This window comes from Hylobates moloch, unplaced genomic scaffold (genome assembly GCF_009828535.3).
Source record: "Hylobates moloch isolate HMO894 unplaced genomic scaffold, HMol_V3 SCAFFOLD_19, whole genome shotgun sequence".
NCBI classification, from domain to species: Eukaryota; Metazoa; Chordata; class Mammalia; order Primates; family Hylobatidae; genus Hylobates; species Hylobates moloch.
In genome coordinates, this window is record NW_026652294.1 from 16417813 (window position 1) to 16444614 (window position 26802).

The 26802-nt window shown below is 47.4% G+C and overlaps 1 protein-coding gene across 2 annotated transcripts; it reads right to left on the reverse strand.

Annotated features, from left to right (window-relative positions):
- Positions 1-300: 300 nt before the first annotated feature.
- On the reverse strand, positions 301-14132 carry LOC116458771 (apolipoprotein L2-like). Of its 2 annotated transcripts, XM_032138756.2 has the most exons (6): positions 13688-14132; positions 11311-11433; positions 7649-7704; positions 7396-7484; positions 5428-5554; positions 301-2348 (listed from the first exon to the last, which is right to left on the reverse strand). In XM_032138756.2, exons 1-6 carry the CDS (start codon positions 13763-13765, stop codon positions 1472-1474), a joined length of 1350 nt encoding a protein of 449 aa, XP_031994647.1. In that variant the 5' UTR covers positions 13766-14132; the 3' UTR covers positions 301-1471. The 2 variants fall into 2 exon arrangements, with proteins under 2 accessions (XP_031994647.1, XP_031994646.1); XM_032138755.2 differs by lacking the exons at positions 7649-7704; positions 11311-11433.
- Positions 14133-26802: the final 12670 nt, after the last annotated feature.

A 26802-nucleotide genomic window follows, 5' to 3' on the forward strand; every position in this document is an offset into this window, starting at 1 on the left:
AAGCGGGGTTGAACTCCTGGACACACCTCAAGGTTCCTTGACCTGTTCCTGGCAACTCCTCTCATTTTTCGTTTCCTCCCGAATTAACCTCTTTCCAACACAGCATTTCGACTTCCCCTGGAACTTCCTCGGTCCATCAGTGTCCCCTGGTCTGGAAGAGCACCGGCCACTTGCCAAGGCCCCCACGACTCTGTTGCCATCACAACCCCCATCACCACTGTTAAGAGAAAAACTTGAGACTGATGGCCCCCAAAGCTTGGAAGGGCTGCGAGACCAAAGAATGACTCGAACAAGTCCAGCTTGGTGAGTAGGTGAGTTTATTAGGACTTACACACAGGGCACTCCTGGGCGGCCTCAGGACAGCTCTAGAGATCTGCGCTTCCTCCCAATGCTAAGCTGCTTTCATGCTAATTTTCTGACTGTTTACTTACTGGGTGAGAGCGATGGGACTATTTTCATTGGTTGGTTCTCAGATACTCTCTGGGAAGTTTGGGTTCTCAGGGACACCTGCTCCTCAGCTGGGGACCATGGCCATGGCCCACCACCTGCCTTTCAGGGTTCAAGCAGGGAACTTACACCATTTAGTAACCTGGAGGGGACCCGTCACACGACAACCACCATCATCAAGAAGCCACTGGCTGACTGAGACACGCCCCCACAAGGACAAGTGAGAGTGGATGCTGGAAAGACAGAGTGAGAGACCATCATCAGGGAAAAACTTCATTCTTGGAAGGACATCAAATCTTGGGGCAGGTCGATAGTGGAGCCAATCTTTCTTCTCCTGTATCCAACAGTTCTAACTCTTTGGCTTTCTGCATTTTCAGCTCTTTCTTTTCCTGGCCTTCTCATTGCTGGCTCCTGCACGTCTCCCTCTATTCCTCCCCCAATATATTCTTTAGTCTAAAGTAAACTGCTTCTTCCCATTCCCCACACTCTCCAGTCCCCTCTCTTCCCTTATTCCAGGCCCCAGCATTCCTGCCTTCTCCTTGGCGCACTTGCCATCTGCATTAACCCCTCCCCTGCTGTGCTCAGCTACAGACATGCCAAAGTCCCTAACACTCAGTTCCATAAACTTTACCTCACCCTGTTTATCCACCTAATACAATGTTTGTATTTTGGCCGGCATGGTGGCTAACGCCTGTAATCCCAGCACTTTGAGAGGCCGAGGAGGGTGGATCATGAGGTCAAGAGATCGAGACCATCCTGGCCAACATGGTGAAACCCCATCTCTACTAAAAATACAAAAATTAGCTGGGTGTGGTGTTGCTCACCTGTAGTCCCAGCTACTCAGGAGGCTGAGGCAGGAGAATGGCTTGAACCTGGGAGGCGGAGGTTGCAGTGAGCCGAGATCCTACCACTGTACTCCAGCCTGGCGACAGAGTGAGACTCCATCTCAAAAAAAAAAAAAAGTTTGCATTTTGTCCTGGCCTGTGCCTGGCACACTTCCCCTGGTGGCTGCCCTGCTCTGGGGTCACAGTTCTTGGTCCGCCTGTAGAATCTCATGGATCTTGGTGAGAATGTTGAGCTTCCCCTCTAGCTCCTGAGCCCGCTTCTTCAGCTCCTCAGCTGACTCTGACTTTGCCCCCTCATGCAAGTGCTTTGACTCATACACAAGGCTGACCACATCCAGCACAAGCAAGATGCCTCCAGTGGCCACACCCACAATCTTGGTTCCTCTGCTCATTTCCAGGGTGGGGCTTTCAGTAACTCTCCCCACTTCTTCATCGCTTTCAGCTGAGATTTGCCCAATGATCTCAAGGGGTGTGGCAGATGGTTCCAATTGAGAGTTGGATCTAGCTTGTCTGATGGCACGGATGTCCTTCCCAATGCCTTGTATGACTTGGTAAGAATTGTCAATTAAGGAAAGAAAGTTGGGTGTGTTCTCACCCATAAATTCCTTTATTACCTTCGCTACGTCAGGGTCTCTTTGGTCTAAGTTGCCGGCTTGGGCTTGTGCCCACAATTTCTTTGCTTGCTCCACAGCATTGCTGGCAATCCCGGTCACAGCGGCCGCTATTCCCATCCCCATCCCAGTTTCCGAGAGCCCAAGACTGATTCCTTCTGTGAAGGGTGCCAGACCGATGCCGATGAGGGTCAGGATGTCAGAGATAACACCGGCAGTGCTGGACACCACGTTGGTGATGGTGGTGCCTCTGTGGACCTGCTCAACCCCGTCTGCAAGGACATGGAGCTGCCTTATATGATCCTGAAGCTCCCTTTTCAAGTGAGGAAACTCTTTCAAAAACCACTTCCTGTGCTGCTGGTCTTTATCATGCCAGTTTTTGTCCTTCATGATTACGTGTCTTGCAAGCTTGTTCAGAGCTTTGTGGAACTCATCTGCCTCATCCCTGCACAAGGAAAGGTTAAAGGGTTAAGAAATGCAGTTTCCCTGTCTGTGAAATGAGCTGCACTCAATCTCTATCCTGTGTAAATTGCAGAGCTTCCACTATCAATCAAATAGAAACAAATTTTACAAATGAAGAGAATTTCCTTTCAAACTCAAACACGTTATGTTCATCATAGATACTCCTCAGTACTTATTCCATGTGGAAATAAATATCTTAAAGGCATCTCAGATGCTCTTTCATGGCAGGTGTTTGATAAAGAGGCCTCCTGACTCAAGGGCAGGTCAGCACCGCGACTGCCAAAGTGTTTGGAGAGGGGAAACTCTGCAGATGAACAAAGAGCAGTGAGAGTGGGACAAAGAGACTTTACTCCCAGGATGGCCGCAAAGTGAAGCATGCACTTTACCCAAAGAGAGGCCTTCCCTTTGTCTGCGGCTCCTGGGAAGTGATCTCCAGGCTCCTGGAATGTCCCGCCTGGTAGGAACATCTTTCTTTGCCTGGTGATTTGGCCATGGGACCGTATAGCAATGCGATGGATGATGGAGCTTGGCGCTATTTGGTGTCTTTTCTGACCTACAGAGGACATGTGTACTAAATGGGTTAGACCTCAGGGAGGTGCTGGAGACTCCAGGTCAGCCATGAGGGCAGCTTGTGATCCAGCCCCAGCGAATGCTCTGAACACTAAGGCATGGGTTGAGAAAGACTTTCTGTTCGACCAAACTCCAGTTGGGCTCTTCTGAGCCTCTTCTCCACTAGGCGCCGACCTTGGCCTTCCACACCCACCCACTGCTTTCTGGTCCTGCACCGCCCCGCTCAGCAAGAATCGCCCCAAGTCAGTTTAGGGAGGGTCCTCCCCGCTTGCTGTCTGATCACACTTTGCTATCTGATCATGCTCCTCACCCCCACCATTGATGGATGAGTGTCTGACCTGCCTTTAGGGAGAATCCTGCTAGGCCATTTTACCACAAACCCCCCACTCTGGTGTCTCCTGTCAGTCCTGTTCCATCTCCCGCCCCTCACCCTGGTATTGGCTGTGACTCCCCCTCTGTCTTTACTGTATTTGGAGCTGGGCTCAGTTTCCCTCCCCTGTAAGAACAATCCTGAATAAAGGCTTCCTTCCTGATTTAATGTGATTCACAGGAATTTTTCCTTAACCGGGTGAGCTTCCCTGGTTGGCAGCACCCTGTGTGTTTTGTCCCACATTGACACAGGAGAACACAGCATCCTGAGGACAATGAAGCTTCACACCTGAAACCCTCCCAAACTCTTCCTTAGGCTGATTTTAATCTGTGTTCTTTCTGTGTGATCAACCACAATGGTGCAATAGCAGTTTTCAGTGAGTTATGTGAGTCCTTCTAGTGAATTATAAAATCTAAGGAGGATTTTAGGAATCCCCATAAATTTGCAGGTGGTGTCAAAGGTAAGGGAGCCCTCAGACATTGCAGTCTGGCTATCTCTGAGTACTTTGAATTCAAACAAAAACAAAACCCCGGAGAGACAGGAGATCACTTTGCCTGGCATCTGCTCCCTTCCAACGCCTCGTGCCGTTTCACCTGGCTGAAGGCTACTGGGTCCGGCCACTGCCCCGGTGGACTGGAGTGGGAGATCTGCCTATTCATTCTGGCTCCACATGGACTCTCCAGCCACCTTATCGCCTCCTGACCTACCACCTGCACCCCCAACCTTCCAGTTCTCACTCGCAGGTGTCACCAGCCTAACTGATGCCTTAGCAGTGACTGCTTCACCTGTGTGCACACCAAGGCCATGTGCAATTTTATGGAACTCTAGAAGACTCAAGACACTTTCAGAACCATCTATATAAATTGCTAATGCTGAAAAGATCTGAAGTTGCACAACATGGTAGAGGAAGTGTTTTCCTCCTTGGTTGGGGACTTGTGAGTCTGCTCAGTACCCCTGAAATTACACAAATTGACAGCAACTCATTCTACTTTGGAAATGGTCACTAAGGCATACCATGGTAAGGAGCTTCTCTGTGTAGAAGAGAAGAAGTTCTCAAAGGGTAGCCCAGAACTTGCCAGTTCCCAGGCATGGTGTGAGAGACACAGGCAACCATGACCCTGTATGCCCATGAGTGTTGGGATCATCCAGACAGGGAAGAAATATCCCTCTCCCACTCACATGTCGTCTGCAAGTTCATGACCTCCTTAAGTTTGAAGCCCTTGGTGCCTCTCTTGCCACACGCTGGTCCCAGCCCTGGTGCCCCAAACTTCCTACTTGTTCTACAATGAAGGCTGACTCTCGCTCCATCCTGACCCCTGGCTCCCGTCTTCCTGGGCTTTGGGCAGGATCTTGGTTTTGGTTCCCCACCTTTGACCTGGAGTTGACTCTAAGGCCTTCACCACACTCCTATCACATTGAGTTGCTATTCCTATTGGACAGATGACAGTTCCCAGTCTCCACGACATAAGCCCAGAGCCCAGGGACTGGACACGGACAGAGCCGGAAAGAGACCCAGCGGTGTGCAACTCCACTCCAGCCTCTCAGCATCCTGGACCAGCAGAAGGGTCCTGCCGTGTTTGTGGAATTCCTCAGATGAGAAAAAGGGCCCCAGCCAGCATCCCCAGGAACACACATTGCTTAGGTCAGGATTTTTCTGACTTGTCCCAAAGGTCAAGTCCTGCTGGGCTCCCATCTTCAAGAAGAAGACCCTTAACCTTGGTTCTGTTTCCACCAAGCTTGTAAGATGTTAACGTTAACTTGCACCTACTATGTGTCAGTCATTATGCTAAGCACTTTACATGCATGATCTCATTTTTCTCACAATAAGACTCCATGGATGAAGAAAGGCTGAAAGTGAGAAAGTAACTGGCAAAGTTCCCATCACCAGCAGATGGCAGAAATGACCCTGTCCCTGTGGGCTTCCTCTCCCCTCAGCCTGAGGCTACTCACTGCCAGCGAAGGACATGGAGGAAATATTCCTCCTGGAGTGCGTAGAAGTTCATCCTCAAGCCCAGCAGAGGGAGCTGCCTGGAGGAGGTGTGCCTGTCAGGGAAAACCAGCCCAGGGGAGAGCTGGGTGGCATCGCTGGGGCGCCCAATGGAGGTAACCCCATGGAGGTTACCTGGTTAGTTCAGCAGCAGCCACGAATCTGTTCCAGGCCTCATCATCAGTCAGCAGGAGTAGCAGATTCTGTGTGCTCACTTTTTCCTGGAAATACTTAACGGCATCCTCAATAAAGATGCTGCTCTCTAGTTGGAATGAAGAAAGGATAAGGTTGGATGATAGTGTAGGGGAGCATAACAGCCATTGCATAAGAGATGACTACATGTTAATTTTCCTGGACAGCTGTGATGTAGGACATGTTTGATGGAGTCATTGGTGCTATAGAGGGAATTGTGTGCCCCCAAAATTCATATGCTGAAGCCCTAAACTCAGGTGACTACATTTGGAGATCTGGCCTTTAAGGAAGCAATTAAGACTGAATGAGATCACAAGGGTAGGGCTCTAATTCTATTTAGAGGGCTAGTGTCCTATTGTAAGAAAAGAATGAGACACAAGAAGGCTGTGTGAGGACACAGTGCAAAGGCAGCCTCCACAAGCCAGCAAGAGAGTCCTCCCCAGACTCCAACCCCTTAATTTAATAAACCATCAAAGACAGAAACCCCAAACCCCACTGGGCCCGACTGGCTCTTCTGAGTCCACCTGCACTCCCATCCCTGAGCCTGTGCTTCTGCTTTGCAGCTGATTTGCTTTTTCTTTGACTCAAATTTTTTCTCTCAATGGAGTCAAAAACCTGGACAAGGCTAAGGCCTGGTCTCACCTAGATTCGGAGACCTTCCTAAACCCACCAGCACCAATGTGACCAGGAATTTTCCAAAAAGGTAAATCAAAACAGGCAGTTTTGTAACTGCAACCAATCAAATAATGTCCTTATTGCAGTTTCATATTTACTCAATAAATACTTGTCTCCGACACTTTTTCTTTTTTTTTTTTGTATTTTTAGTAGAGACGGGGTTTCACCGTGTTAGCCAGGATGGTCTCGATCTCCTGACCTCGTGATCCGCCCGCCTCAGCCTCCCAGAGTGCTGGGATTATAGGCGTGAGCCACCGTGCCCGGCCAATCTCCGACACTTTTTCATCGTAACATGAAGCCTTCTCCAGTTTGGTTTTCTCAATTCATGAATTCCCTCTTATTCAAATAAATGTTACTGTGCCTCAGATTTTTCTTTGATAAGGGGTATCTGAGATCATGGGAATGAGGCCCTGCCTGAGGCAGTCATCCCTGGTCAGCAGGTGCTTGTGATGGGCAGTGCAGGGTGGGTGCCCTAACATAGCTGGGGGGACTGGGTGGCTTCCACCTGGAATCAGCAGGGGATAGATAGAGAAGACAGAGGGGATGGAAACATTCTTAGGGAGGCCCTACTGTGTGGCAGGCTTTGGCCAGGCCAGGTACCCTTGTAATATTTGATCTTCATGACAACATGGGGAAATATTATTCTCATGGTACACAAGAGGGGAGGTAAGGAGCTCCAGGTCACACAAAAGGGACGTGGCAAAGGCCAGACCAGGGTCCATTTAAGTTGGAAGCTGGGTCAAGCATGATACATTCCCACAGGGCCACTCAGAACACAGGGGCTGGTGCAGGGCAAGAGCTGGAGGGAGGGGACCGGCCTCTGCTGGAAACAACCCAGGGTCAGCAGGGAGCAGAGCGGTAAATAAGAGATCAGGGCTGCAGGTCAACCTCCTCTCCCACCCCTCCCCTCCTCCTGGACCTTGTTCTTCCCCCACTCCCCTCCCCTGCTCGTTCCACTTCCTCATGGCTGTCCTGCTCCACTTGAGTCATTTGCTGGGTGCCAGGGTAGGGAGGAAGTGGGCACCTGGGCCGTGCCCCCTCTGAAGAGAGGTCAGGATGCAGATGCCCCACAGACCCCTAAGTCGGGGGACTCCATGTGACCCCTCTTGAGCTCTGGGCAGATTCATCGGCCTCCTTCTCCATCTGGGTTCCTCTGGGGCTCACTCAGCTGTGGAGGTGCCACCCTCCATTCTAGGTTCGAGTAGGAACTAGCCAGGGAAGAGGAAGCGAGCCTACCTGGGTTCATGGTGCCAGCAGCCGGGTTACCGAGGGGCTTTCCTTGGAGCTCTCCAGTCACTGTCCAGACCGGAATGTTTTTCTTAACCCTTCAGAAGGAGAAAACAAATTGTGGAATCGAATGTGAGCCACCTGTGTACAGAGGGAGGCTGGAGGGGCTGGGTCTTTGCAGATCCCCCTGTGGTAGCAGCAAATGTCCAGAGTGTTTCTCTATCTCCTGGGGCCCTGCCAGCTAGTATTTACAGAAACCCACCCCGCTCCAGCTTCCTCTTCCCTCACTCTCACACCAAGGCAGGGTCCTTTTCTCCTCTAGGGGTATGAGGAGAAGATAATCAGAGGAGGGGCAGCCATCTGACCATTACAGAAACTACAGAGTCTATACACAGGAATAGAGATGGGAAGGAACATTCTGACAATGACCTGGGCCTGGGAACATGTGTGATAACTAGCTGGTGATAGCCAGTGTGTATTTGAGTGATGTGCAGGGCCTCTTACATGTGTCTCATTCAATGATCACACACAGGCCAGGAGACGGGTACCACTTTCCCATTCGAACACAGAGGAATCTACAAAAGTTAGGGAACTTGCCGGTATTTTTACAATAGTGCTAGAGCCAGGACTTCTGCTTCAATCCCATGTCTTCAATGACTGTGCTCTACTCCCTTAAATATACAATACTGAGTCATGTATACACGCGCATGGTAAATGACTCCTCATTGCAAATCCATGTCTTGCACTCTGCTCAACACTTCGTCTTGGTGAATTCACTGGTGCTGCAGTGGACAGCCTGTGTCCCCGTTGCTTCTCTAAGATTCTTTGTCCCACAAAGACCTGGATCCTGCCAGATGCCCGCCCAGCCCCTGCTGTGGCTGCCGAGCCCTCCTGATGCTCCCCTGTCCCCTCTGCTGTCCTCCCCTAGCTGATGGACCTTAGGGTGTTTCTAATTCTTCATAAATTATGCTACAAAGATATCCTCCTTCACGTAAAACTGCTCACATTTGAGATTATTTCCTTAAGATATTTGTAAGAGTAGAATGACTAGGTCAAAAGCTATTAACATCTCAAAAGTTTTTATACCTAGAGCCACTCTGTATGCAAACTGTACCAATTCACACTCAAACTAACAGGATATGAAGATGCCCATTCTTTCAGTCTTACTGGCTCTCAGTAGTCTTTTCTTCAGGAAAACAAAACAAAACAAAACAAAACACCTTTATTCCTTGAGACAAGGTCTCGCTCCTAGTATGCAGCCCAGGCTGGTGGCAAAATCCTGGCCTTAGGGGATCCTCCCACCCTGCCCTCTAAAGTGCTGGATTACAAACATGAGCCACCACACCTGGCCTGAATAAATGCTGATCTTTATATAGAGGAAAGTTCTTCACATTCTGCTCCTGATTATCTTACCTTGGGAGGTGAGGGAAAATAGCAAATGTTAATCATATTAATCATCTTTAGGCACTGTTTTAAGAAAACAGAAGAGCATTTATCAACCTCCCCTCCTGAGATCAAACTGCAGCCATAGTCGAGGCACTTACAGGTATAATGGCACTTAATGTTAATGTGGGCAAACATTGGTGGATTTTGCACCACTAATTGCTCTAAATTTTATAAATAGTAACTCACAGAACTCTTCCAAGAACCTAGGAAGTGTGTACCATCGGTATTTCCATTTCCAGGTAAGAAAACTGAAACAGATGTTCAGTGACTTGCCCAAGCTCAGAATCTACTACGCAGTAAAGACTGGGTTCCCACCCAGACAGATGGACTCAAGAACTCACGCACTGCCTCTGCACCCTCTGCTGCCAGTGAAAATTTAAATGAGGGCAACAGGAGATCAGAGACGTCAACAGATGTTGGAAAACAGAACTGGCTGAAGAAATGACAACTGAATAAAGAGGGGTGAAGGGAGCTGTGAACCACAGCAATGCCGAGAGGGCATCCAGCCAGGCAGAGTGGTCTACTAGGCAGAGCCTCAGAGAGGGGAGGAGTTCACCAGGCCCACATGCCATATGGGATTCATGCCAGCCTTGAGTCTACACCAGTGAAAAAAATCAGAGAGTTCATGACTGAAGCAATATGCCCCAGAAATAACATCTTTGTATTCTGACACTTCAGTGGGTTCCCATTCAATCACCCTACAGGGAAGACTGCCAGTAGACCTGCCCCCCGTTCAATATGAATAGATCTAGGATTAGAAATTGGAGAAAGGTGAAAGTGGGGAAACAGACCAAGATGACCAAATACAAAAGGAGTCCAGAACAAACAAGTAATTTTTTAAATCTCAAACTCATGTCCTCGGGGAGATTAAAAAATATTTTATTCATAAACTTAAAACAAGATACACAGAAAAGAAAAAAAATCAACGAAACAAACAAAAAAAAAGATTTTCTGGAAACTGAAAGGTGATGATCAAATAAACAAGTCTAGAGAGACCATGTGAAAGAAAGTCACGGAAATCCCCCAGAAAATAAACCAAAAAGATGACAGAGAAAAAGGAGCTATATGGGGAATAGAAAAGTTACCAGGCACAGGGTCACAGGGTGTTCTAAGAAAGCTGCTTGAGAATTAGCCAGCAGGAAGGAAGAAAGGGTGTGTGTGTGTGTGTGTGTGTGTGTGTGTGTGTGTGTGTGTGTTGTGCATCCATGGAGGGCAGCTGGGGATAACCATGAAAGACAAAGACATGGGATCCAGAAAACAGGAAAACCAACCCAGAGAGAAGGGAATCTGAGGATCACGGTGGGGCATGCAGTAGGCCTACAGAACAACCAGTCCAGGATGGAATAAAAAGGGAATGGTTCTGTGGGAAAAGGGGACTCGATAGAATACCTCAAAAGATTCACAGTTTGAGAGAAACTGAGGAAATGATGAAGGCAAGCAGTACAAAGGAGAAAAATAAAAACAAAGGCAATTAGAAACATCAGGAGAAAGTAAAGCTGTGCCACAAAGTATGTGCAAACATGGCGTACAGCTCAGCTCCACAGTAAATACTATTTAAAACATCACAAAATGCAAACACCCTTGTTTGATTTTTAACTTTGAGAACAGAACAGAGCATATAAATATGAGAACTAAATATACTTGTTACCGATTAGTACAAACTTTAAAGCACAAAGGTAGCAGTTGGGATGTGAAGCACTGAACGAAGGAGAAGGAGGATTAATATTGTCATCTTTTAAAGAGGGGAGTCAAGAAATACTAGGTAAAACTGAAAGTATAAGAAAGAAAGTTGTAAGTAAATTGTTTACAGCTACAAAGTTGCTAATGGAGGACGTAAAACTGGTGATATAATATTAGGAAAAGGTGGAGAGGAGAGATGGAGGGAGTGTACAAACAAGACGAAAATGACTAATAATGATACTATAAATAATAATAACACCGCTTCAGGCCCGTCACAGTTAGGGGCGGCTCCAAAATCACCATTGTTCTTTTCTCACCGTGTCTCTGCACACTCCCTGGCACACCCACTTCCAGCAGCTGGTCTTTGTTTGCAGACTTTATTTTAACAGCTCAGTGGTTCCCGGGCCCCCTGATGAGGTTCCATCCTCCAGCTCTCACACAAAAGCCCCCTCCTCAAAAGCCACTCACTTCCCTCTTTCCACTTCCCACCTCTGTTTCAGGGTCGAGGCATCCAGATATCTGTCTTCTAGGGCCCCTACGCAGCAAGAGTAAAAGGAGGACCCAGTCCTGGGCAGCATTCACCAGGGGAATATGCAGAGGGGCATCTGGACACTTCTTGCTGTAAGGGACAGGGGTGACAGGAGGGGGGCTTCCCTTCCCCTTCTTCCTGCTTTGTTCACTCTGTGACCCCCTAAGCCAGGGGAACTGTCTCAATGCCATCTCATGAGCCACGAGAACCAGGAGGACCAGGAGGGAGCAGAGGAGCAGAGGAGCAGAGAGAGCTGGGGCCTCGGGCACGCCCAATACTTGTGAGGAGCTGCATCCAGGATCCCATGCTCCTGGTTCATTGTTGGCCTGGCTCCCACCCTTGTCTGGAGCCTCTGCTGGGGGTCGAGGCTGGATACTGCCCCTCAGGCCTGACTAGGACACAGTGTGTACTCCATGGGTGAGCCTGCAGGTTGGTCAATTCCGGTGCCCAACTGAGTGACCTGGAAGGGGAGCCCTCCCTCCCACCTCAGCTCTGAGCCAAGCTCTCCAGATGCAGAGGACAGAGACTCTCAGCAAAGCATCTCCCTCCAAGTGGTTGTGGGGCCTCCTCCTTGGGCAGGGAAAGAGGAGTCGAAATGATTTCCTGAGAAATCGTCATTTTCATTTTATTTTTGAGAAACTGTCTTGCTCTGTCACCCAGTCTGGAGTGCTTTGGGGCTATCATAGCTCGCTGTAGCCTAGAGCCCCTGGGCTCAAGTGATCCTCCTGCCTCAGCCTTCCGAGTAGCTGGGACTACAGGCACATGCCACCATGCAGGACTAATTTGTTAATTTTTAATTTCAGAGAGACAGCATCTCCTGTGTTGCCCAAGCTGTCTTGAACTCCTAGCATCATGTGATCCTCCCACCTCTGCCTCTCACAGCACTGAATTAGAGGCCTCAGCCATGGCACTGCACCCTTCTGAGGAATCTTCAGTGAAAAGCCAAGGTCAAGTTCAAACCCCATAGCAGGGCACACAGGCCCTGTGATGCTCTGGCTCCCACCTTCCTCACTGCTTCCTGCCACCACAGTCACCTTGGGTCCAGGCACCCACTGATGCCCTGCTTCGGTGCCTCCTGGAGCCCATCTACTCCTCCCATCCCCATCCCCAGCCTCAGGCCTTCACTCAGCTGCTCCCTTGCCCTGGAATGCCTCTGCCACTGTCCCCACCATGTGCAAGTCACCTGTCCTCAGAGACCCAGCCAAAGCTGCCTGGTCCCTGCGGCGGCCCCCAACCCTCCCCAGGATCCCTGACCACTCTGCTTTCCGGAGGCAGCTCTACCTGTGTGTGGCTCTTTGGCCCTCTGTGTCCCCTTTAGACTCTGAACATTCAACGGGGACCCTGTTGTGTTCCCAGCTGCGTCCCCTATGACTGACCGGGATGCCCTCCGCCCTCCCTGGCACAGCCGGGCTGAAATCCCAGGTGCAGGAGACATTACTTGAACTAAAAGCAACCAGCCTCTGGATGACACAGCCCAGCTTCAGTTTCACTTTCAGTTAAGGAATTGAATTTAATTTTTCTTTCTATCTTGATGGGCATCTCTTTTTGGTGAATAACAAATAAGACCATGACTCAGATTTCACAGAAATTACCCCCGATTTCATGTACTTTTGGCAGCTCTATCAGGTTTTCGAGAGGGGAAAGAATCTTAGGCTGGGTGGGGAGGTGACTTGCCCAGAGTCACACAGCTCTTGGAGGGCAGAGGGGAGGCCAACATCTGGCCTTGTGACTCTAATATTGAAGCAAAAATGTGTGATTTTAATAATCCAAAAGTTTCCAGGTTTGATTCTCCTTCTATGAACACAGAGATCTAAGCTCTCACTTCTGTAGTTATACTCACAATTCCACAGTGTGCCTTTTGAATCTCATGATTGCAAAGCTGGCATCATGCCATAGGCACCATTCTGCAATGTGACCTTCTCACTCCCCTGTCTCAGCCATGTTTCCCATCAGGGACACAGCACAGCCTGTTTCTTCTCCATGACCCCAGAAGTCTGAACAGAGGGACAGAGGTGAGGGCCAGAGATGTGAAGTCCTATAATTTACCTGCTCAGCCTCCTGACACGGGACCCTGGCAAGACATTCCCCTCCCAGGGCCTCAGTTTCCCCCCAGGGCCTGGCACAAGTAGGTGCTCAGACTCAGGGTGAATGAGACAACCTCTGAGTTCCTTGTATCTCAAAAGAAATCTGTTGTTCCCACTGGGCCTCAGCAGCAGCGTCCTCTGGCCAGCCTGGGTGTGGCCAGGCCACAAGGACATGCCGGGCTCCAGGTCACCTCCCCTCCTCCACCTTCTTTGATTCCTTCAAATTTCCCAAAGATGTGGGCACCCCCAACACTCACCTTTCTTCTGGGGTCAGCTGGCTGTGTCTGAGGCTGTCAGAACCAGAGCTGAGCCCAGGGAGCTTTGTGAACCCATCTGAGCTGTTTTCCTCACCTCTCTCTACAGTTTAAGGGCACAGCAGGAGGGAGGGAGCAATCAGACTCAAGCCTTGGTGCAAATCCCGGCTCTGCCGCTGCTTTCTTGTCTGATCTGAACCAATTACATAAACTCTCCGAACTTATATACAAAAGCTGAATGGTCCTTCCCTTATAGAGCTATTGTGAGAATGAGGAGAAGGGGGCAGGTCACACCATCCCCAACTTACCAAGGGATCTTCCTCTGACAGAGACTGAGCAAGATCCAACTGTTCTGAGCTGTGTGGATCCCACGTCCAGCTGTGCATCTGTGTAATAACCAGACACGTCCTCCAGCCTCTCAGATATACCCAGGAATTCGAAAGGGAAAGTGAAAGTCACAACTTCCCAGCAGCTCATGATCAAGCACAGCAAACACGCTGCTCCCCAGCACCACCTGCAGTCCAGGCCCACCCTCTTTGCTGCTGCACTTAGAGGAGCAGCCCCAGACGAAACATCCAGGTCCCTCTCATCCAACCCACCTGCCTCACATCCTCAGGATTCGGGGTCTGCTGTGTCAGCTGCCCATGTCTCAGGCAGTCAGAACCAGAGTTGAGCCTGGAAAGTTTTTTGAACTCATCTAAGCCGCTTCCCCCTCCATCTCTGCAGTTTAAGGGCACAGCAGGAGGGAGAGAGAAGCCAGACTCAAGCCTCGGTGCAAATCCAGGCTCTGCCCCTGTTTTTCTGTCTGATCTGAACTAGCTAACTAACCTCTCTGAGCTCAAGAAAGACCTGCCACTGACTGACCTTGGGGCTCTCCAGATTACCCCCCCGTCCTTCCGTGCCCGCACATTCCTCAGATGCCTGCCTTACTCCCACACATGCCATCAGCATTAGCACAGTCTCCCACTCATGCTGGTGGATGCTTATCGCATATTTGTTGTAATGCTTCTGAGGTTATGTTTTCTGTTATGTTTTTGATACAGAGTCTCGCTCTGTAGCCCAGGCTGGAGAGCAGTGGCACAGTCATAGCTCACTACAGCTTCAAACCCCTGGGCTCAAGCCATCCTCCCACCTCAGCCTCCGAGTAGCTGGGAATACAGGTGCCCGCCACTATGCCTAGCTAATTTTTTGTATTTTTAGTAGAGGTGGGGTTTCACCATTTTGGCCAGGCTGGTCTTGAACTCCTGACCTCAAGTGATCTACCTGCCTTGGCCTCCCAAAGTGCTGAGATTACAGGTGTGAGCCACCACACCCAGCCCACTGTATCCTTCTTATGCCTTTGTGTCTTCATAGCTTAGCTCCTACTAATAAATGAGAACATACAATATTTGGTTTTCCATTCCTGAGTTACTTCACTTAGAATAATGGTGTCCAACTTCATCCAGGTTGCTACGGAAGCCATTATTTCCTTCCTTTTTACGGCTGAGTAATATTCCATGGCATATACATATGTGTGTGTGTGTGTGTGTGTATATCTATACACACATTTTCTTTATCCGCTTGTTGGCTGATGAGCATTTAGGTTGGTTCCATATTTTTTCAGTTGCAAATTATGCAGCTATAAACATGCATGTGCAAGTATCTTTTTTATATAATAACTTTTCTCCTCTGGGTAGATACCTGGTAGTGGGATTACTGGATCAAATGGTATTCTACTTTTAGTTTTTTAAGGAGTTGCCATACTGTTTTCCATAGTGGTTGTACTAGTTTACATTCCCACCACCAGTGTAGAAGTTTTCCCTTTTCACCATATTCACACCAACATCTATTCTTTTTTGATTTTTAAATTATGGCCATTCTTGCAGGAGTAAGGTGGCAACTTGTTGCGGTTTTAATTTGAATTTCTCTGATAATTAGTGACGCTGAGCACTTTTTCATATGCTTTTTGGCCATTTCATTTTGTGTATCTTCTTTTGAGAATTGTCTATTCATGTCCTTTGCCCACTTTTTGATGGGATTATTTGTTTTCTTGCTGATTTGTTTGAGTTCCTTGTAGAAACTGGATATCAGTCCTTTGTCAAATGCATAGTTTGCAAATATTTTCTCCTACTGTGATTGAGGGTTGTCTGTTTTCTCTGCTGATTATTTATTTTGCTGTGCAGAAGCTTTTTACTTTAATTAGGTCCCATCTCTTTATTTTTGTTTTTGTTGCATTTATTTTTGGGTTCTTGGTCATGAATTCTTTGCCTAAGCCAATGTCTGGAAGAGTTTTTCCGATGTTATCTTCTAGAATTTTTATGGTTTCAGGTTTTAGATTTAAGTCTTTGATCCATCTTGAGTTGATTTTTGTATGAGGATACTGTTTCATTCTTCTACATGTGGCTTGCCAATTATCCTAGCACCATTTGTTGAATAGGGTGTCCTTTCCACACTATATGTTTTTCTTTGCTTTGTCAAAGACTAGTTAGCTGAAAGTATTTGGCTTTATTTCTGGGTTCTCTATTCTATTCCCTTGATCTATGTGCCTATTTTTATACCAGTACCATTCTGCCATTATGTACCTTTTTTTTTTTTTTTTTTTAGATGGAGTCTCTCTCTGTCACCCAGGCTGGAGTGCAGTGGTGCGATCTTGGCTCACTGCAAGCTCCACCTTCTGGGTTCATGCCATTCTCCTGCCTCAGCCTCCCGAGTAGCTGGGACTACAGGCACCCGCCACCACACCTGGCTAATTTTTTTTTTTTTTTTTGTATTTTAGTAGAGATGTGGTTTCACCGTGTTAGCCAGGATGGTCTCGATCTCCTGACCTTGTGATCTGCCTGCCTCAGCCTCCCAAGGTGCTGGGATTACAGTTGTGAGCCACTGCACCTGGCCCTTGTACCTTTTAAGTGAACCATTTAGCCCATTTTCATTCAATGTTAGTATTGAGATATAAAGTGCTGTTCTATTCATCAGGCAAGTTGTTGCCTAAATACCTTGTTTTTTTCATTGTGTTACTGTTTTATAGGCCCTAAGGCTTATAAAACAATATGCTGTAAGGAGGTTCTATTTTGGTGTATTTCGAGGTTTTGTTTCGAGACTTAGAACTCCTTTTAGCATTTCTTGTAGTACTGGCTTGGTAGTAGCGAATTCTTTCAGCATTTGTTTGTCTGAAAAAGACTTTATCTCTCCTTCATTTATGAAGCTTAGTTTTGTTGGATACAAAATTCTTGACTGACAATTATTTTGTTTAAGGAGGCTAACAACAGGACTCCGGTCCCTTCTGGCTTGTAAGGTTTCTGCTGATAAATTAGCTGTCAATCTCATAGATTTTCCTTTACAGGTTACCTTATGTTTTGTCTCACAGCTCTTAAGATTATTTCCTTCTTCTTGACTTTAGATACCCTGATGACATGTGCCTAGGTGAGGATCATTTTGTGATGAATTTCCCAGATGCTCTTTGAACTTCTTGTATCTGGATATCTAGATCTCTAGCAAGGCCAAGGAAGTTTTCCTCAATTATTCCCTCAAATAAGTTTTCCAAACTTTTAGATTTCTCTTCATCCTCAGCAACACCAATTATTCTTAAATTTGGCCATTTAACATAATCTCAAATTTCTTGGAGGCTTTGCTCGTTTTTTAAAATTCTTTTTTCTTCGTCTTTGTCTGATTGGGTTAATTTGAAAGCCAAGTCTTCAAGCTCTGAAGTTCTTTCTTCTACTTGTTCTAGTCTATTGTTGAAACTTTCCAGTGTATTTCTTTAATTGTGTCTTTCATTTCCAGAAGTTGTGATTTTTTTTTTTGTGATATCTATTTCCCTGGAGAATTTTCATCCATATTCTGTATTTTTTTTAATTTCTTTAAGTTGGTTTTCACCTTTCTCTGCTATCTCCTTGAGTAGCTTAATAATCAACCTTCTGAATTCTTTATATGGCAATTCAGAGATTTTTTTTGTTGGCTTGTATCTATTGCTGGGGAGCTAATGTGATCTTTGGGGGGTGTTATAGAAATGTGTTTTGTCATATTACCAGAATTACTTTTCTGGTTCCTTCGCATTTGGGTAGACTATTTCAGTGGAAAGATCTAAAACTCAACTCCTTCTGTTCAGGTTCTTTTGTCCCACTGGTTATTCCTTGATGTGGTGCTCTCCTTCTCCTAGGAATAGGGCTTCCTGAAAGCCAGACTGCAGTGATTGTTATTGCTCTTCTGGGTATAGTCACCCACTGGGGCTATACCAGGCTTCGGGTTGGTGCTGGGGAATGTCTGCAAAGAGTCCTGTGATGTGATCATCTTCTGGTCTCCTAGCTATGGATACCAGCACCTACTCGGGTGTAGGTGACAGGTGAGTGAAGTAGACTCCATGAGAGTCATTGGTTGTAGTTTTCTTTAGTGTGCTGTTTTCTCAAATGCTGGTTATGCTAGCAGTGAAGTTGTCATGTGGAGAGACTGAGGGCCTCTGGTTGGTCAGGATGTTGCGGGCAGTGGTATTAGCTCTTGTCTTCCCCTTCCTGGGAATAGGGTTATTCTGTCATGAGTTGCTGTAACGGCCTGAGTTGGTTGGTCTCCAGCCAGGAAGTGGCACTTTCAAGAGGGCACCAGCTGCGGTAGTAGAAGGGAGACACAAGCTTGCCCTAGGTAGGCCAGGGTAAGTATTCTAGTTTCTCAGGTGATTGGCAGGGCCATAAAGCTCCCACGAGTTTATGTCTTTTGTGTTCAGCTACCAGGATAAGTAGAGAAATACCATCAGGTGGGGGCAGGGTTAGCTGGGTCTGAGCTCAGACTTTCCTTAAGCAGGGCTTGCTGCGGCCACTGTGAGGGACGCAGATTGTCCTAAGGCCAATGGGGTTTGTTACAGAGGGGATTATGGCTGCCTCTGTTGTGCCATATAGTTCGCCAGGGAAGTGGGGGACAGCTGGCAGCGAGAGGCCTCACCCAGATCACATGCAGTTGGCAAGGCTCGTCTTGCTCCCGCAGTGCCCCACTAACAATGCCAAGTTTAGATTCAGGCAGCCTGTGCGCAGAACTCAGACCTTGTCCCAGGCCATAAGCTTCTCCACTGAGAAAGCAAGCACGGCTTTCAGGCCTTGCCTCTCCCCATCTGCCCACGGTGTCAGTGGTGGCTCCTGGGCTCGTATTTGCAGAAGTTCCTGTTCTCCCCCTGGATTCTGCTCAAGAAAATTCAAGCCCAGTAGAAATTATTAGAAAATCCAGCTGGAAGCTTCTTTCACCCTGTGACCCCTCCCAAATTCTGCTGGCTGCTTTCCCCAAGGGCCCCTGTGAGATACAGCCAGGGATGGTGCCCTGGGCTTGAGCTGGACACTGGGAATGCCTACAGTACTCGTCCCACTTCTGCTTCTACTTTTATATTTTGTATGGTTCTCTGAATCAATTTCAGCTATGGGTAAGGTTAAATCCCTGTCCTATAATCTGGATTTTCAGGTTCCCCAGGGGAGATGTGTGTTTGGAGGCAGATTTTCCCTCTCTCACACTTTGGGAACTCACAGTTTTTTGCCCATCTCATAGAATTGGCAAGGAGCATGCCACTTCTTTCAAAGGATCTGTGAATTCTTTCCGTTTTCCTGGTACATTCCTGTGGTGGTTCTTGGCACATCATTACATGATGTGGGTCTCCACATGCTGTTCTGTCCATCCAAGTGGGAGCTGCATGTTAGCCCTGTCTCCTATCTGCCATCTTCCTCAGACTTCTAACATTAACTTTTAAAAAGCTTGGTGGGAAGAGACCAGGGCCAAAGGTCTCCTTCTTGGAGATGAAAGCTAAGAAGCATTTCCTTTGGGACAAGTCAGAAAAATCCTGACCAGATCGGTGTGTGTTCCTGGAGATTCTGGCCCAGGCCTATTTCCTCCCCATCTGAGGAATTGCACAAACACAACAGAACCCTTCTGCTGGCCCAGGACATGGAGAGGCTGGAGTGAAGTTGATCAGAGCTGGGTTGGACCCTGGCTTCTGTCCCTGCACAGCCGTGGGCCTCTAGGATTATGCCTTGGAGACTGGCATCTGGCATCTGGCATCTGTCCAATGGGAATAGTAATTCAATCATATAGGAGGATGGTGAAGGCCTTAGAGTGAACTCCAGGTCAAAGGTGGGGGACCAAGTACCATGATCCTGCCCAAAAGTCCAGATAGACCTGGACCAGGGGCAGAACCAGGGGTCAGGATGGGCAAAAGTGGGCCTAATTGGAGGGTAAGTAGGAAGGCTGGGACACCAGGGCCAGGACTAGGGTGAGAGGAGGGAGGCACCAAGGACACCAAATGTAAGGAGGTCATGGACTTGCAGAGGACTCGTGAGTGGGAGAGGGTCCCTGATTTGATCCCATCAGTGACTGGCATAGTGGGCCATGAGTGACGGTTTCCCCCACGCCAAGCCTGAGAACTATGAGAACTGGGGAGTTTTTGCCTCCCTTTGGGACCCTCTTCTGTTCTACACAGAGTAGCCCCTGACCCTGGAAAAGCAGTGTGACTTAGTGACCACTTCCAGAGTCAGAATGGGTGGCTCCCAATTTGTGTAATTTCAGGAGTTCTAAGGAAACTCATAAGTTGCCAACCAAAGAGGAAAACACTTCCTCTACCATCTTGTCCAAATTCAGGTCTTTTCAGCATTAGCAATTTTTATACATAGTTCTGAAAGTGTCTTGAGTCTTCTAGAGGTTCCATAATATTGCACATGGCCTTGGCGAGCACAGAGGTGAAACCGTCACTCCTAAGGCATCAGTTAGGCTAGTAACATCTGAGAGTGAGACCTGGAAGGTTGGAGGTGCAGGTGGTAGGTCAGGAGGCAGTAAGGTGGCTGGAGAATCCATGTGGACTCTCCAAAACTAATAGCCAGGTCTCCTCCTCCAGTCAACTGGAGGTCACTTTGCATCGCGAGAAAATGCCCTTGGTGAGTGTAATACTTAGGGAAGAAATGCCCTGTTAAAATGCCCTTGGTGAGTGTAATACTTAGGGAAGAAATGCCCTGTTAAAAATGGCTCCTGGCAGTTGCTTACAGTGAATAATTATCCCCAGAGAGCCCTGACTGTTGTTTGTTTTTTATTTTATTTTATTTTTTTGCAGTTTTAGGTTTTTAAATAAACCTGATTGAAGAACTAAACACACACACACACACACACACACACACACACACACGCATGCTTTACAGACCCTGTTCCTTAAAGGGCTCCACTCTAAAGCTAGGAATTTAATTAAGATAAGTTAGAAAGCCAAAACATAGCTTCCTAGTAGTTAGCTGGCCTTCTTAAAACTCTTCCGGGCCGGGCGCGGTGGCTCACGCTTGTAATCCCAGCACTTTGGGAGGCTGAGGCGGGCGGATCACGAGGTCAGGAGATCGAGACCACGGTGAAACCCCGTCTCTACTAAAAATACAAAAAAATTTCCGGGCGTGGTGGCGGGCGCCTGTAGTCCCAGCTACTCGGAGAGGCTGAGGCAGGAGAATGGCGGGAACCTGGGAGGCGGAGCTTGCAGTGAGCCGAGATTGCGCCACTGCACTCCAGCCTGGGCGACAGAGCGAGACTCCATCTCAAAAAAAAAAAAAAAAACCTCTTCCGTAAGATAAATGTACATCTTGAAGGGAACCTTGTTCTGTAAGGGTATCTGCCTGTGAACATTAGGAACTTTTACCATTTTGCTTTAAATACGTGTCATAACGCTGTTCAGACTACTTTTCCTGATCGTCTTGACTAAGACCATTTTCCCCCTTGGTTAGAGCAAATGATAGTACAATACTTAGGTCTGCTGGCTTAGCTCTGTACTTTTAAAACATAAATATTCTATTTCAGGTGACCTAAGAGCTGTCCTTGTAGAAATGCATAATGGACTGATCTTCTGTCCCAAACTTTCCCATGCAATAGGTGCATTGAGGAAGTGCTCATCAAACCCTTGAGGAACAATAAGGAAGGCCAAGAGTCCACACTGACTTGTCCCCTTGTGTGAATCGCCACAGGTTCCTTTCACATCCCTTGCACCCTCCTGCATCAGCCCCTAACTTTTTTCTGCAAAATACGTGGTCCTACAGGATGCCAGCCGACTGCCAGATGGTTCCAAGTTCCTGATACCTACACTGCCTGAGAGAGAGAAGGAAAGCCCCTTATTCAAGTTGTGGATTTCCCTGTCACCAGCCAATCAGCACCAAAAGCCCAAGAAGCTATTAGCTACCTATTCCTGCCTTGGGGGAGCTAGGGACTTCTCCCTGGCCCTGCCTGCGTAACGAGGCTCATGGTTTAGATTCTACTGATGTTTTCCTCATTTTAATAGTAAAAAACACACCCCTAGGTGGAGATGGTATATATGGTAACCGATATGTGCAATGCATGTTAGAGCAGAGAGATGCTGATCACATGTGCCAATCCCAGGTCCACCTTTGCACACTTGACCTCACCAGTACCTTATGAATATGCATGCCCAGCTCCCATAAAGGGAATTCCACTTAAGGCACTAGGGGCTGTTTTTCACATTTAGCAGCCTGCTCTGCCTCTCAGAGCACACTTTCACTTTGCAGTAAACTTCTTTGCCTACTGTTGGACACACTCTCAAATACTTTCGTGCAACGAAGTCAAGAACCTCAACCTGCCCAGCGACAACCTCGGAAGAATGTGGGACTGCTTATCTCACTGCCTTCTCTCTCTCTTGCTTTCTTTCCTCTGTCCCCTCCTGCCCAATTTTTCCCCTTTAAATACTGAAAGACTCAACACCCTCTTTGGAAAAAGCATGGGCCCCACATCCTACAGTGACTTGTGGCCGTTTCTCCCAGGTGCGTTCTCAACCTTGGCCGAATAAACCTCTAAACCAATTGAGAACTGTCTCAAACGCTTTTTGGTTTACAAGTCTTGGCTCCTCTCTGAGTTGATGGATGAAAGCCACTGCCCTGCCCCTTGCCTCAGTTTCCTCACCTGCAAACTCAGATCATGATCCTGGTTCATTGAGGGATGATCATAAAACTGCAATCAAATGGGGAAGAATAAATGCATTGCAAGCTACAGTGTGCAGTTCCTGTGTGATCGCCTTCTGTTCCTCCCTCAAAAGCTGGTGTGTGTGTATTGGGTGGTGGCCAGGATGTCCCATGGATGTTTGCCCTGGATGAACTAGGACCCCCTGGAAGGGCCAGGTTGACCTCTGTGGTCCAGTCCCACTCCAGCCCTTCTGCCTGGGACAAAGCAGAACTGTCTGACAGCAATCCAGCTGCATGACTTCTTAGCTGTGGGACTGTGGCCCAGCAGTGGACTTAGGTCCCTCCCTTCAACGTGTCATGGGAGTGGGGCATGGGGCAGAGGACTCTGTGGATGCTGGAAGGCTTCTCAGAGGAGGCAATGCCATACTTGGGCTCTGAAGGATGAACATGATTTTTCAGTTAGTGGAAGCCATTGCTCCAGACAGAAGAACCCACATAAGCAAAAGTCCGGAAGCCACAGGGGTATCGTGTTGAAAAACAGTCATAGAGTTCAGTATGCAGTAAGCATCTGGTATGTCTGAGAGATTGTGCTAATGCTGATAGCATGGTGGGAGTAAGGCAGGCACACTGGGAGTGCAGGGGGCACAGGCAGAGGGGGAGTAATCTGGGGGGGTCCCACAGCCTGTCAGTGACACATGTTTCTTCCTGGAGACCATAGCTGACCCCCACCCTGAGGATGCGAGGCAGGTGGGTTGACTGAGAAGGTTCTGGAATTTCGGGTCTGGGGTTGCTCCTGTAAGTGCAGCAGCAAGGAGGGTGGGACCGGGCCGAAGGTGGTGTCGGGGAGCAGTGTGTTTAGTGTTTGTGTGATCACGAGCTGCTGAGAAGTTGTGACTTTTGGTTTCCATTTCAGGTTCTCCAGGTGGCAAAAGATGAAAATTTAAAAGTTATAAAATTGAGCACTTTACCCGTTTTTATTTCCTCTTTTTTTTTTTTCATCTTTGATCATCAAGCTGCTGAGTTTCCACAGGCAGAGGACTGCCCAGTCTCCCCGGCAACTCCATGGGGCCTTCTTCCTAAATTGTGGCTAATGGAAGGTGAGGACAGTGATGTCTGCAACTTGTGAAGATTCTTGTGCTTTGTGTCCTCTTCTGTTCTTTGGGCTGGGATGTGTGGGTAGGCACCAGCTTCCACGTGGAAAACAACAACTCCCTCTGAATGGCAACCCCTGGTCGACCTTTGGGAGCAAAACCACCTGCCACTGAAACTGCCTAGCAACGTTGGTGTGAATGTCTCAGTTCAGCAATCTCCTATATCATTGACTGAATATATTGGTATTTGGGAGCTCTTTGTTATGGCAGCTTGACATCGGCGACCTAAGTAACTCAAGGGCCACCCCTCACTTCCATCTCCACCCTTGGCTCTAAGTCTCTTCCTCCTTCTGAATTCTGCCTTTGTGACCATCTCCTTTGGGCTGACCATGGCTTGGAGGTGGCTTTGATGTTGACTTCTCCTAGGACCTTGTCATCCCCTCTAAGGGAGCGCATGAATAAGTGACCACTTCAGGCAGCTGAGACTGAGTTTCCAGACCAGCCCAGTCCAGCTCCTACATCAGATAAACTGGAGGACCATTGAGGGAAACTGGGCAAAGAGTCTGTAGGGCCTCTCTGTGCTAGTTTTGCAACTATTTTTCCAGCTGTGCTGTTTTATCTTGTGAGTCTATCATTATTTGTCTTAGAAATGAAAAAAATTATATAATTTAGGCACTGAATCGTGAGGATCAATAGGTGAAAAAGAGAAGCCAGGCTAGGTGCATTGGCTCCCTCCTGTAATGCTATAACCGTCTCAAGTCCAGCTGCTCACCACTCAGTGGCCAAAAACACAAGAAGTGAGTTGCGGTGAAGGGAAAGCAGCTTCATTCAAGTGCTCACAGTGGAGGAATGGTCAGGCTCATGCTCTTAAAAGATCATTTCTACTTTAGGCTGGAGAGAGGGGTTTAGAAAAGGAAAATTGGAATCGGAGGTGTGTGGTAGTGGTGCAGGAGGGTGCAGGTCTGTGTCTTCCAATGGCTGTCTTGAGAAATAGCCCATCAAGAGGTCCAATTGGCATCATTTGGACTTTACCCTGTTGGTGGTGGATTAATTGTTGGTAACTTCCCCTAAGCCGGAGAATTTTGCACCTGGGTTTCTCTGCCTGTTTTTTTTTCAAAATTCGCTCCTTGAATTTCTATGCACCCACATCATTAGATAAGTGAGCACTGTGCATGAGAGATCTTGGTGAGAAAGGGAGGGGAAAGGAGTTTTGAAGTACATTTTAAAGCTACACTCTGAGATTAAGACAGAAAGAAAAATAATGTTAAAGTACATTTCAATGCTGGGATACTCGGTTACAACTCCAGTACGTTGGGAGGCTGAAGCAGAAGGGTTACTTGAGGCTAGGCGTTTAAGACCAGCCTGGGCAACATCATGAGACCTCATCCCTACCAAGAAAGTTAAAAAATTAACCAGGCATGGTGGCACATGCCTGTAGTTTCAGCTTCTTGGGCTCCTGCAGTGGGGGGATCACTTGAGCCCAGATGTTTGATTCTGCTGCTGCACTCCAGCCTGGGCAACAGAGTGGCATCCTGTCTCTAACAAAAAGGGAAGCCATGGCCAGTTGTGTGGACTTGGGGAAATGATTTTATTTTCTAAGTCTGTTTCTGTTCTGTACATGGAGATAGGAAAAACATCAAGAGTACTAGAGAGTGCACGGAGAAGATGAAAATGTAACCAAGTATCCCGTTTTAAGAGTTTATTTTTTGCTTGTTTGTTTTTGGTCTCCTCTCTTTGTCCATTTCTTGTTTTGCTTTTAGTAATGTGTGAATCTTTGTTCTCCTTTTCTACCAGGAACTCCCCTCCCACGCACTGTATTTTATTTAATCATGTGATTGCTTACAAATTCCAGGGAAGATGTTGCAGGAAGTCAGGGAGCCCGAATGGAGGGACCGGCTGGAGCCACAACAGAGGAACATAAATTGTGAAGATTTCATGGACATTTATCCGTTCCCAAATAATGCTTTTATAATTTCTTATGCCTGTCTTTACTTTAATCTCTTAATCCTGTTATCTTCCTAAGCTGAGGATGTACGTCACCTCAGGAACACTGTGATAACTGTGTGAACTGTACAAATTGATTGTAAAACAAGTGTGGTTGAACAATACGAAATCAGTCCACCTTGAAAAAGAACAGAATAACAGTGATTTTAGGGAACAAGGGAAGACAATCATAAGGTCTGACTGCCTGCAGGGTCGGACAAAAAGAGCCATATTTTTCTTCTTGCAGAGAGCCTATAAGCAGATGTGCAAGTAGGGAAGATATTGCCAAATTCTTTTCCTAGCAAGGAATATTAATATTAATAACCTGGGAAAGGAATGCATTCCTGGGGGGAGGTCTATAAATGGCCTCTCTGGGAATGTCTGTCTTATGCGGTTGAGATAAGGACTGAGATATGCCCTGGTCTCCTGCAGTACCCTCAGGCTTATCAGGGTGGGGAAAAACTCCGCCCTGGTAAATTTGTGGTCAGACCGGTTCTCTGCTCTCGAACCCTGTTTTCTGTTGTTTAAGATGTTTATCAAGACAATATGTGCACCTCTGAACATAGACCCTTATCAGTAGTTCTGCTTTTGCCCTTTGTCCTGTTCCCTCAGAAGCATGTGATGTTTGTTAGACCCTTATTAGTAGTTCTGCTTTTTGCCCTTTGAAGCATGTGATCTTTGTACCTACTCCCTGTTCTTATACACCCTCCCCTTTTTAAAACCCTGAATAAAAACTTGCTGATCTGAGACTCAGGTGGGCATCACGGTCCTGCTGATATGTGATGTCATCCCCAGTGGCCCAGCTGTAAAATTCCTCTCTTTGTACTGTCTCTCTTTATTTCTCAGCCAGCCAACACTTATGGAAAATAGAAAGAACCTGCATTGAAATATTGGGGGTGGGTTCCCCCAATAGAAGAAATCTTGAAACCATCCAGGAAGCTACGGAGTTACCTCAAGGCTACAGTTAATTTTCAACCTGGCTATCCTGGAGATGTCCCCAGTCCATACACCAGATGGGGCAATAACTTAAGATGGTCATTGGACAAGTCACGTAGACTGGCACCTCCTCACCACTCTTGCATGCCTTTCATATCAAGTTTCCCTTTTGAAAGCCCTGCCCTCAGTTCAAAATCTGAAATGGTTTCTTTAAGGCTCTAGCCTGACCTCATCCCCAGATACGGGCTTTTGGAATGAAGTCACTTTCCTTTCACTGTTTCTCATCCTTGTTCATTTGCCTTTGCAAGCAGTGAGCAGCTGAACTTTTCTTCAGTTACAAATGGAGATAATGCAGACATCATGATTGCTCACTGCCCTGTATACAGAGTGAGTGCTCAGAAATATTGATTCTTGTTTACTGAGCATCTACTATATGCCATGCATATTCCCCACCCTGCCTGAATTTATTCTCTTAGGAATTCTGAGAGGTAAATTCTATGATTAGCTTTATTCTACAAGCAAGAAAACTGAGTC